This window comes from Cetorhinus maximus, chromosome 8, assembly GCF_964194155.1.
Source record: "Cetorhinus maximus chromosome 8, sCetMax3.hap1.1, whole genome shotgun sequence".
Lineage (NCBI taxonomy): Eukaryota > Metazoa > Chordata > Chondrichthyes > Lamniformes > Cetorhinidae > Cetorhinus > Cetorhinus maximus.
The window spans coordinates 23,494,119-23,507,431 of NC_135886.1; the positions used below are offsets into that span (position 1 = coordinate 23,494,119).

At 39.7% G+C, this 13,313-nt stretch overlaps 1 protein-coding gene across 1 annotated transcript in view; it reads left to right on the forward strand.

Annotated features, from left to right (window-relative positions):
- Positions 1-13,313, forward strand: part of elapor1 (endosome-lysosome associated apoptosis and autophagy regulator 1) — a 121,417-nt gene that overhangs the window by 84,954 nt on the left and 23,150 nt on the right. Inside the window, exons 15-20 of the mRNA XM_078546589.1 lie at positions 4,318-4,491; positions 4,596-4,776; positions 5,820-5,919; positions 7,587-7,688; positions 9,066-9,192; positions 12,596-12,774. Coding sequence (XP_078402715.1) covers positions 4,318-4,491; positions 4,596-4,776; positions 5,820-5,919; positions 7,587-7,688; positions 9,066-9,192; positions 12,596-12,774 — 863 coding nt within the window. The remainder of the gene's footprint in view (positions 1-4,317; positions 4,492-4,595; positions 4,777-5,819; positions 5,920-7,586; positions 7,689-9,065; positions 9,193-12,595; positions 12,775-13,313) is intronic.

The following is a 13,313-nucleotide window of genomic DNA, read 5'->3' on the forward strand; positions in this document are numbered from 1 at the left end:
ATTAAGTACTTTCAGGCCTGGCATTGCATAGGATAGCTATTGACAGACGTAGAAATAGGCCTTAACCCAATTCTCAGAAGAGCACCCCCACTTTTAAATTAATACTGTAATGTAGACAGCTTTTGTGCTGTAGAATGATGTATGTTTGGAAATGTGTTGCCAGTTCTGAAACTCAAATGGCATCCATATAGAAAGGAAAAAAAACAATGCGCCTCATTCAGTGAGTTATTGGCACCCTGAGGCCTATTCTTTGATGGTAGGAGCACCATATTAATAGGTGTGGGGATTTGAGGTTTACCATCCACCTAGTACACTCAGTGCTTACCTATGAGGTCAGCTAGCCCATGCACTTTGTGTAAGATGCACTAAGGCCCCAGAATGATATAACTTAAAATAACTCCCTATAATTTAGCCACAGTGTTTGAACTGAAAAGGTGGCTGACTTTAAAAAAAAAATCAAATTTTAATCCTGGCTGGCTTCTGTTTCTTATAGAAGCACCTTAATTTTGCTGCTTCTCATTTTTTTTCAACAACCTCGATGACCAATTTTTCAAATGGGGCTTCCAAATATTTCCCTTTCTGGTTGCCAAGCTACATATATATCTAACAATAGCAAAGCAGTAAGCGTAGTCCCGACATTACATGTCAGTATATTGAGCTGCAGTAACATGGAATGTCAGAGCATCCTCTACCAGTGATCTCGACATACTCCGGAGACTGAGTGAGGCGACATCCATTCCCCGTGGGAGGGGAGGGAGGGGAATTTGGATATTCATTATCGTATCAAAGCAGTTTCATCAGGTGTCCAAGAGCAAGTTGGTTGCACATCTTCACAGTTGGAGAAAGGGTGGGGGAGACTACTGGGGAAACGAGGCGATTATGAGATTGAGAATGGGAGAGAGGGTAAAAATGTATTAGCTACAATAACAACATTTCTATCCAACACCTTATTTATATTGTTATGACCGGGATTGGAGGAATGTGCAGTTTATCTAGCTCCACTACTCCACAGGGTCACACCATTAGTTTACAAAATGGCCAATTATTTACATTTGCTACTGTTAGACCCAGAATAAAAGAGACTTTAACCAGACTTTTTTCAATAAACTCTGAATGATTGACTTATTATTAAGCAAAACTTCTTCTGGAAGTATAACTATTTATCCATTTTAAAAATACCCCAGCACGCACATGCACACATACAGAAAAAAAGGACAAGCAGATAGGGTCTCTCTGCAGATATGGGCTTTAGAGGATATGCATTATAAAATAAAGGATAAAGTTTGCAGGGTCTCAATGCTGTCGATCTGAAGCTCCTTCATGTGAAGATGGGCCGCTGGTCCTGGTAGATCTCTGGAGGTTCTCACCAACAGAGCTTCGGCATGGCGGAGAATACAGCCAGGTTAATCCCTCATCTCAGGCTCTCAGGTTTCCAAAAAACAGACAAGCTCCACTGAGCTGAGGATTCTTAGCTGGAGACTGACAACCACTTTATTTCAAGCAAGGCAAGAAGGCAAGCTGGGCAGCTTTTACTTTCTCAGTTTAGTACCAACTGAACTCAAAAACGTAAGTCCAAAACTTAAAGCTGATCCCTGTCATATGGTTTCCAGTAACTCACAAGTTTTTTTGCCTTTAAACCAGTTTTTTTTACCCCACCCGTTAAAGTAATTGCAATACAAACAAACACACAGCTCTTCTCCCCCCACCCCTGCCTCTCAAGTACCATGCTGATCAGGTGATTTCTTGGAAAAGGCATGCTTGTTGACAGTTCCAAGGTGAACTTATGAGCTTTTTATGAAAACGCCAGGTCAGCACCCAAAGGTCCAGATAACGCAATGTCCTTCTAAATTTTGAAGGAAAAATCCTGTTCGTGAAGATATGGTTCTCCCAACAATATAATTTGTGAAGATCAAAAATGATTCAACAATTAATCACATGGGCACAGAGTTTTCATTTTTGTGCTACAGTATGAAGTAGTAACTGCAGAAACAAAGCAGTTATACTGACCCTGCTGTTTCAGGCACTTAAAAATTCAATATATAAACTGTTTGCTCAGAAAAAATAAACCAAGGTGAATGCCCATGGTTTGAAGTGACAAAATGAGAAAATGAGGTGTATTAGGAGATAATGATGAGATAATAGATGCCATGGGTTTTAATAGCCTGAAGGTTTCAAGAGGTAGGAAAGACGGAGGGAAATGTGTTAAGGTTTTGAAGTCTTGGGAGATTATCAGATGGGATCTGCAACAAGTCAGAATTTCAACACATTGGAGATCTGAGCAGTGGAAAGAAGGTGTAAGATTGTGCATTTGGAACGTAGAAGAAATATGAGAGGAATACTCAGGGGAAATAAAAAAGAATTTGCATTTATAGTGCCTTTTCACATCCTCAGGATATCTTGAAGTGCTTTTAAGCTAATGAATAATTTTTGAAGTGTAGCCAGTGTTAGTTGATGTTTTTAAGGATTCTCTCTCTTCAGGCACTGTCCACCTTCCCTCCACATCTACCATCATTACCCCTTTCTATAAAACCCACCTTTGACTCCACTATCCTTGCAAACTACAGGACAATCTCCAACATCTCTTTCCTCTCCAAAGTCCTTGAATGTGTTGTTGCCTCCCAAATCCACGGCCAACTTTCCGGCAAATCGATGTTTGGACCCTTCCGGCAGAGAAAATGTTATTGTATTTTTACATCTCTGGTGACCAAAAGGTACAGAGGGAGTAGTGCAAAGGTGAAGAAACGTATTGCACTTCACATATCTAAATTTGATCATTAGAACACCCTTTTCATCATACATACCATGAAAAAATGTTTTTGTTTACAAGTTCCATAAACAAAGTAGTCTATGGATGTGAAATTTGCTGTGAAGAATATCTTGCATCTAGGAACAATTATTGAAGTTAAGTGGTTTTCTCCAAGTCAGAAATTTGTGGGTTTAGGCTCCACTCCAGGGATTGGAGCACATGATTTAGCTGATTCTTCAGGACAGTAGTGAGGGAGTAGCATATTATAAGCACTGATGTGGTGAATCTTAACATTTTGACCAACTGGGAACTGAAGGGTAGGGTAAAGCATGGGAAACACGGAAGCTAGGGTTTCTCCACTTGCAGTGGAGACCATGGGTGGAGGCCTAAGAGGAATTAGGCCAGGAAGGACACGGGCTAGAGATCAGAGGCCTATATTTTTTTTCATACCAGGTGCAGTGGGGTGGATGGTCGGAGGCCTTGGGTGGGAGATTGGAAGGGTACAATGTCCAAATATGGGGGAATTGATGAGGCAGATATGCTGAATCCAGCTGGTAAGTGGACAGGCACTTACCTCTTAGATCCAGCAGTTCTTGCCTCCCTTTAGGAAGTGGGTTTTATGAAGCCCAGGATACCCAGCTGCCCAGAGTTAAAACTGAATAAGAATGAGGCATGCAGCTTCATTATAATAATTAAATTGTCAACCCACCTCCTGTGTGTGGGTTGGTCACCTACATCGCCCTTACCCCCAGCCCCAGTCCTGCCTCTGTTAAAGTTGGAAGTGGGTAGGTTAAATCGGTATTCAAACCTGCCGCTTCTTTAGGTTGAAAGTCAAAAGAAGCAATGGTCCAGGTCTTGCGGTCAGCAGTGAAGCGGAGGCGTTTACAGCTGACTGCATGAAAAAGTATGACCCTCCCTTTTCTGTAGGCTGCAGCAGAAACTTGCTGTCCAGGCTGCAACATTGGGCCAGTGGCAAAGTGAGTGGAGAGGTCTAGCAGCATGGCACATTGCCAGGGAAGCCCTTTGAATATTACAAGCTGGAGCCATGCCCTTTGAGTCTGTGTTCAGCTCAATGTCAGGTAAGGATTGTTTCTTTGCAATTTTTTTTCATTTGATGTAGTTTTAATTACACAACTCTCTGGGCCCCCTCCCAGATCCCTGGCCCTCCCACCCCCCGGCTTCTCTCGACCCTTGCTCCTCAGTCCCACCAATATCAGAAACAGTACTTGATCTTCCCATTTGGGACAATGTTGTCAATACTACACCATTATTGGAAGAAGAGCAGGGGAATTCTCCTAATATTCTGGCCAATGTTTATCCCTCAACCAGTAACACAAAAGCAAGTTACCCAGGTCAATTCATCTGATTGACATATGTGGGACCTTGTTTCTTTTTAAGTTGGCTGTCCCATTTGCCTGTATAACAACCTGACTACATTTTGGAAGTCATTTATTGATTGTGAAGATTTATTGAAGAAATGTGAAAGGTTTTAAATAAAAATGATTTTAATGGTTTTAAATAAAAATGAAATCTCTCTACGTTGATGTTTTTCATGGACGTCTCTTTCTCAGAACCACACTCTCTGTTACAACGATTGCAAATTTGTATATCACAAAGAACGTAGGACTTGGCAGTATGACTTCAGCCTTCTCAATGACTCAACTTCACTTACAAGTGGTCCTCATTTCACTCCAAAAGGAGTGCGATACTTCTACTATTTCAATATTGGTCTCTGTGGAAATCAGGTAGGGATGAAAACCCTTTGATGCCAGGAATGATTTTATTTTTTCACTTCTACAAAACAAGTAACCGCATTCATTTATTAAATACTTGCACTGTTTTTCACAAGGGAAGGAAATTGGCCTCTTGTGTGGATAATGTAACAGTTGAAAGTGCCATCGATCGTGATGAAGGCTTTGCCAGAGTTGTCACATCTTATATCTGCCAGTCTACACTCGTTCCATCAGATGTAACAGGATTCAGGACTATCATGTCATCCCATCCCATCAATTTAGCAGATCATTTGATAGGTGAGTGTTTTCTGAAAGGCTACATTTATATCATGCATATATATCACAATGATTTGCTGGAATGGATATGTTAATGGGATCATAAAGCTTTTGAAAATTATGCAGATCAGTGTGATGGGCTACTGTCTGTTGGATTACAGATGAAATGTAAAGGTAATCATGAGCTGTAGCTATGTCCTGATGTTAAATGAATAAGAACAAAGGCTTTGCTTTTAAGCTGAATAGGCATGATTTTATTTGGCAGATTTTATTTATTAGACTTTCAATCTATTTTATTGTATGCTGCAGAAGACAACATATTTTTACACATTGTCATCTAGAAGAGATCAAAGTGTTGAATTACACTCTGCAGGTGTTAGCCTGTTGGAACTTAAACACATGCTGATGTATGGATTTGAAATTTCTTTGCCCATTATCTTAACTCATTTATTTTATTTTAATGCCAAAGTGTCTTTTATCTTGAAATGCATAACTTCTTTAAATCTTAATTCAAATACCATGAACATTGAAATATATGCTTAAATATGCATTGGATTTTCTGACACCTTGTCATTTTTATTATAAACCTATCAGGAGCCAACATCCCTACAACTGATTATGACAGGTTAAATAGCCAAAATATTTAACTGAAAGTATATTGTCTGCCTCCCAACACACTTCACACAACACTACAACATTACACAACTGCTACCTGAAGTACAAAAGGAGGATGTTACCCTACCTTCTTCTGTTCTAATAATCAATGTATTTATAAACCAAATATAAACTTTGACTTAGGAGCAGTATTTCTAAGAAAATAATCATTTTTAGTATCTTTCATTTTATCAAGGAAAATTCAATGTTAAAAGAATCATGGGGCATCTTTGCAGTAAAGGGCCTGTATGGTGAATGTGTCCCAGAACTTGGCTTAGATAACTCTGAGTTAGATTTATTTTAAAAATACAAAACTTTTTTCTCTCACTGATGACAAATTAATCCCATCCAGTCGTCAGTATCTGGTCCTAAAATGAATACTTTAAAGACATTTTCTTTCATAATTTCAGGAGTGACCATTCAAAAAACACTGGATAATATCACTGCTGACGCTGACCTGTTTCCTGCTGAAAAAGATAGAGCACTGCCTGATATAATCTTCTTTTATAGGTAAATGATTTATGTTTACTTAGAGAATTGTTAAATTTGAGTTTCACAGAAATAATGGGGCTAGAATTGGGCATCATTGCACTCATTTTCAGGGCAGAAGATAAGTGCAAAATAGTTCAAATTTGCTGCCAATCTTCTATGTCTGAATGTGTCCCTGTCCCCTATTGATTCACGCACTGCTGAGGCATCCCGGGCAGTCACCTTAAACAAGGGTCAGGATCTTTGAATTTGCGAATAAGGGGCCTCGCCCTTGTTTTAGAATCCAATCCAGAAATTATTTTTGCCTGAATGCAGCAGGCATTGAGCCTGCATATTCAGGATTACCTGATGTACATATGGCCTAACCAGCAGCAGTTCTTAAAGGGGCGGTTGGAGGCTGTTACCATTAAGGTAAGCTTTAAAAAAAAGTTACCTTAATGTGGCGCCAGGAGGAGCCAGAGTGCTGGTTCTGACTCATGCAGGTAAGAAAGGGCTATCTTGTTGTGCTGGTCTATAAAGGCAGGTATAACCAAAGCCAATGGCTTTGGCTGTTTAATCTGCTAATAGCCAAAGATCATGGATGCTTTCACTTTGGGTGACATGCTTTTCAAAACGGTGATGTGATATGAGAACAGTAACCTCAGAAGTCCAAAGGAAAATCACCTTCTTTGCTGATTTTCAGAGGAAGCAGAGAATCAAAGCATTTTACAACACAGAAGGAAGACATTCAGGCCTTTGCCAGCTTTCTAGAAGAGCTATCCACTTTGTCGTGCCCCATTACCAAACTCTTTTTTAAAAACAAACTTCAAATACTTATTCATTTCTCTTTAAATGCTGTTATTGTTTCTGCTTTCACCAGTGTTTTCTGGTGGGGAATTCCAGGTCCCAAGAAAAGACGAGAGTTAGGGGTGTCTTAACAGAGGCTTTAAAATTATGAAAGGGTTTTGTAGTATAAGGGTCTGGCACATATAGGACATGCAGGACCAGTGTACAGTACCGCCCACAGTGATGTAAGAGAACACATGACCTGCACCTAGGGGTCAGTCGAGTGTTGGGCAGAGCCATGTGCACAAGCAAGCTTGGAGACAGTTCCTTTACTGTACATAGTTCTTGTAGGTAATAAATACATATAGTTAACCTACTTAAGACTACAAAGATTACATTAAAACCTACCAAATAGTATCCAACACCCTACAACAGGTTTGACAGGGTAAGCATAGAGAAAATGTTTCCAGTGGTGGGGGAATCCAAAATTAGTGGTCATAAATATATGATAGTTACCACTAAATTCAGTAGGTAATTCAGGATAAACTTCTTAACCCAGAGTGGTCAGAATGTGGAACTTGCTACCACACAAGAGTAATTCAGGCACATAGCATAGGTGAAGTTAAAAAGGATAGCTGGATAAGCACATGAAGGAGGAATACTTTATATACAATCACTCAAGGTTTTCTGTTCCTTTTCCGTCTACATCCACGCTTCCCACTGTGACTGTGTACACATCTGAATATGTTGGGAGTGCAGCACTTATTGCACTGTGTAAGCTCTCTGCCAACTCCCATTCCAACTGTTAGCTTAGTGCTGCCACTGGTTCACGTCATGTTTCCAAATGACTGCTCAATCTGAGCTCATCAGTAACATGTTGCAGAACAGATTTAATTGGATGAGACTTTGTTTGTATTGTGTAGGTCTACTGAATCAACTCAGACATGTAAGAATGGGAGAGCATCCACAGTCAGATTGAGATGCAGCCCTGCAAACGTTGGCTCGGGAGTCATTTCAGTGCCAAGGTAATGCCTCTGATTCTTAAATAACATTTTTAAAGGTTGCTGCAAGCACCCTAACCCTCAAAATCAGACATTTAATAAACATGCACTATATTGTATCTCCTGATCCAATCGGGTGTTAAATTTAAAAAAAAACACCAACAGTAAACCATCAATTCTCAGCTGCCCAGGTACCGATGTGTGAAAAGGGAATTTTGTTTATGAGGAATCATTCATATGTAAAAAGAGTATACCATTTACTGCTCTGTATCATAGCAACTGAAGTGCTTGCTCCAAATCACAATGAAACAGGGTTTGTATTCAGGTGGTGGATGACGACCTATCAGCCAGAGTATTAATGATGAATCTGTGAATGCTCAGATGAGATGTTTCGCCCTGGGGGGAAAAACTGGTACTTCACAATTGTCACTTTAATAATCAGCAACAGGAGCAGAACATTGAACAGGGAAGAGGAAATTTAAAGATTGAGTTCAATTGTATAATTAATGCACTGGAAGTGATAAGATATAACTTACAAGCACAGCATCAATAAAACAGCTTATCAGCTTGAGACAGTCACAGGCTTCAGTTAAAGTGACCTCTAGTGGCAACTTCAGAATGGAACAGGATTTTTTTAATATAAATCCTGTTCAGACTGACTCAAGATTGCTAAATGGCACAGATCTAAGTTCTCAAATGTGTCAACTTCAAGGAAATGTTAGGAATGAGATTTATGAACAAAAAAAAAGGACAAAATATTGATCTGCTTAAATAAATGGAGCTCTATTCATCTTAGGCGTTGAATATATGAAAATAGGCCACATTTGAAAACCAAACTGAGAGACTGGGTAAATCTTCAATGGCAGTGGAAACTGGCTGGTTTCTATATTGGACAACGATCTGCAATTCAAGTTTATACCCACATGGTAGATCGGAAAATCTACTCCAATGATTCCAAATGATTGTGTGTTATAACTCAGATAGCCAGACAGTGAAGAATAGAACTGGAGTCTAGTCTGTGATGCACTTACAGGCACTCTTTTAAAAAAAAAGCAGAGACACAGATTACATATTGTGCACCTCCAATCCAACAACCACAGTTTCAGCCTGCATCCTGCATCTATATATATATATATATATATATATATATGTATATATACACACACATATATATATATATATATATATATATATATATATATGAAAACAGGTGAATCCGCAGTTAATGTCCACTTCCTTAGAACAATTAAATTCCTAATTAATATATAATTAACAATGTGTGTTAATTGTCTGGTGGTGTCACCAAATAAGTTAACTGTTTTGCGGGTGAAAATTATCACAATTCACTTGTGTAAAATATTTTTCTTAATGTTTGTTCTAATGATTTTATCATGTTGACAGAAAATGCCTAGAAGGAACATGTGACGGATGTACCTTTCACTTCCTGTGGGAAACAGCAGAGGCCTGCCCTCTTTGTTCAAAGAGCGATTACCACAAGATAGTGGGAGCCTGTATTAATGGAATTCAGGTATCAAAGTGGAATTGCTCCGTCATTGTGGATGAATTGAAATGCCAATTGCTAACCAGTAAACATTTAATTCTCGTAGAAAAACACCAGGGTAGATTTTCCAATTGGTGATGCCCAATTAATAGGCACCAGCCATAGGAAAAATGCGTAGAGATCCATTTTGCCATATTTCCTCCCATTTAGCTCCCATGCAGTGTTCTGTTTGAGTAAGGAAGTATCTGTCCTTTTGGGTAAGGAATTATCTGTCCATTTGCAGTTCGTTATATTATTTAAGTCCCCGACATTTCCACATTTTCTCAATTTTGAGCAGTCAGTCATCTACCTCCACCTCCCATATAAAATGAGCACCTCGAGCATGTGCTATTAATGGAAGTACATTTAAAGAACCCTATGCTAACATTTTGATGCCATTTCAGAATGATTTTTTGCTTTCTTTTCCTGGAGCTTCAGTTGAGTTGGTCAGGAGGCTTTTCACCAAGTGTTTGTCACTGCCATATTTTAGCTGTGTCCATGATCATGGGATAGTGAATTTACTAGAGAGGATCTTTCCTCACATAGAGTTTTTAAAGGTAGAAGAGTAGGCAAATCTGGCTGCACTACCTGACAATACGTGTCCACCCACATTTCCAGGCGATGCCATGCCCTTCTGGCTGTGGCCTTTGGAACTGGCTACACTGGCTCTGTGGAAGCAGTCAAATGGAGAGCAGTTCCACCTTCACTGTAGAGCTGCAATTGTGAGTGACGTGATCTCTGACCCCCATCCTTAAGTAGAAACTCAATGTTACCTCCCAGAGATGCAGACTGCCATTGTGATTGGTGGCCTTGCATACGGACTCACCTTAAATGCCTTCTTGTTGGTCAAAAGGAGGAGAGGACAATTATTGTCTAGCCCTACCATTCCTAGTGTGAACAGTTTGAATTCAATCATGACAGTAAATAATTTGCTGTTTGAGAACAGGAGACAATTCTTGTTCATGGCAGTAAATGCCAACAAGACTATAAGGACCTGGCAGTGGGATTGCTTAAATGATAGTATACCCATTGTGATCCCAGGTGGTCAACATCTCTAGCTGCTCACCAATGCAGTGATTGAGTCAGCCATATCAGCTCAGGAGTTTTGAATCATTTGTTTACCATCAATTCTATTCTTCCTGGCCCTTACCTCTGGTCGAATCTGACTGTTTGCAACTTCAGTCTCTTATTGAACCCCAAGCTGACCCTATCTCAGCCCATTTGTTGCTAAAATCCTCAATCATACCTTTGCCACCTCAAGACCTAACTATTCCAATAGTGCCCTCCCACCCTCCACTCTCTGTAAACTTCATCTCATCCAAAATACAGCTGCCTGTATCCTATTTGAGACATCTAATTCTGTTCACCCATCACCTCTCTTTTTTTGAGGATCTATATTCACTTGAGGTCACCCAATCACTCCAATTTGGAGTTCTCATCTTCACATTTAAATCTTTTCATAGCCTCACCAGTGCCTGTCACCTCCTCCAATCCTACAACCCTGCCCCATGCCTTCCACCCTTTCCCCCCCACCCCCACACCTCCAACCTCACCAGCTGAACTCTCCATTCATCTAAGTTCAGCCTTCCGTGCATTCACTTTCCCTATCATTGTCGGCTGTGGCATCAGCTGCCTTGCCCCCGTACACTATAATTCACTGTCTTATTCCCTCCACCACTCTACTTCATCTTTACCCCCACCTCTTTGATCAAGTTTTTGATCATCTCTCCTTGTATCTCATTCTTTTAGTGCCCATTTATTTTTATGTCTCTGCAAAACACTTAAGGGATGTTTTATATTAAATATGCTATTAAATATTGTTAATACATTTAAGGAAACCTTATCTATTCTATCAAATTTTAATTTTCTATAAATATGTTACTTTTACACGTCAGCCATATTCTTATTCAGCAACCTATTAATAAGGGCTTAATGGTTAAACCATTCAAATAAGCACCTTTCTACATGTGATAAGTTTGATGTTCCAGTTATAAAGTTTGACTGAAGTAAGTGTGCTCTTGTCTGGTGCAGCAAAAAAACTAGAAGCAGACGCTGACACTTGATGGCAGAGAGTTTAAAAAGAAAAATCTTTCATTTAACTCTGAGAGGAGGAGGAGGAGGAGTTTCTTCTTTCAAAGGGTCAATAGTCTTTGGAATTCTCTTCTCCAGAGAGCAGAGGAGGCTGGGTCATTGAATATATTGCAGGCTGTGTTGTACAGATTTTTGATTTAAAAGGGAGTCAAGGGTTATGGGGGATGGGGGGGTGGGCAAACAGAAAAGTGGAGTTAAGGCCAAAATCAGATCAGTCATGACCTCATTGAATGGGGGAGCAGGATCAAGGGGTCGAATGGGGCCTGAAGCATAAAAAGGCAAATAACTGGTTATTTTGACAGCCACTGACAAAGCTTTCCCCTTTCTGGAAATGGCTTCTCGATCTCATTGCAGGACAGGGGAAGGTTCTGTCAGAACCTCCTTAGGGAATAGTGGTCTTCATGTGAAAATTTTGTCAGAGGTATCCACTTTCATTTAGAATTGGACAGAATAATTTTGTTGTGGAGACATGCTGAGGCACTCTTGGGTCCTGATCCAGTGGCGGTTGTGGTTTATTTAGCCAGGGTATTCATTTTTTCATTTTATGTATTTTGTTTGTTTATATGAGTGTAAGTGTAAATGAAGATGAAATTACAACTGTGAAGCATGCTTCTCCTCATTCAGCACCTGCTAATTAGGAGGGATATCCAGGTCAATTGAAATGGCTCTTATAAACAATGATGGGTCCCTGGCCAAACAGTAACAGGGAGCAGATTGGGTGACCTGAATGGAAGCACAGCTGAAAGAAGCACTCAGAGGGAAATAGAGCAGCCATTCGCTACAAGTATCTGAACATGAAGAACCTAGCGTGGTGACCAAGCCTCCCATGAAGCGCCCATTTCATATGGTCACTGAATGTCTAGTGTGTTGTCCAAACACAAACTGCAGTATCCTATTATCAGAACTTAATATTTTAAGGAGATATTGCAATGGGTTAGACATAGGCCTTTCACCTCTGGGTCCAGAGTTAAAATGATGTGTCAACTGGTCAGACAAAAGGATCTGCAGGTTGAAAGAAGCCCACATGAAATGATTTTGGGTACTTAAGTCCAATTCCTCAATGTCATACGCAAACATTTACGTCAAATTTGACACCCTTGGGTACAGTTGCCAATATTGCTCAGCAAGACCCTTGTTGACTTGCGTGATAGAAAATGTTATGCGAATGCATTGGAGAATGCTGTCTTGAAGTGAGAAACATTATAGGAACCTATTTAATAAAAACTTAAATTGGTAAGTTATTGAGATGATAATATAAACACTATTTGTAATACCTGTTGCTTGCCATTTCTGCTTGCAGAAAACTACTTATGTGTGGTCGGAGCCAAAATTTTGTAAAGAAGGTGTTGCATTGCCAGAGCAAAAGGTGACAACATGCAAGTCAGTAGACTTCTTCTTGAAGATTGGAATAATCACAGGGACATTTACAGCCTGCTTATTAATTGTTACAACATGCTACTTTTATAAGAAAAATCAGAAGTGAGTAAATAAGCATTATTCTTTAGGAAACTTCTGTTAAATGTTTTCAGATTAACAGCATTAGAGTTAAGGAATAGGAAGGGAAAAAGACAATTCTGTGTTACAGGCTTCCAAACAATGGAGATTAGATGTTTGGGTGGGGTGGGGGCGGGGTGGAATTTGTTCAGAGCACTAGGCAAGAACAGAGAAGTAATTGTGGGCGATTCTAACTGTCTCAAGGTACATTTGAATAAAGGTAATGCAAATGCTCAAAATGGAAAATATTCCTAAGAACACATGAAAGACTTCTTCCTAGATCAGTATATTTCTAGTCCAACAAGTCCTTATCTTACTATGGGAAATAATGTGGGATAAACAATTGACATGAAATTAGGGGAACAATTGAGAAATCATGGTCAAAGCATAGCTAGGTTTAATGTAAAAATAAAGGAGGCCAATGAAAAATCTATGATAAAGGTGCTAGACTGGAGAAAAGGCAACGTTCAGTGAGGTAAGAAAAGAAGGTGGTCCAATTTTACTTGGCTGAAAAGTTACCAAAC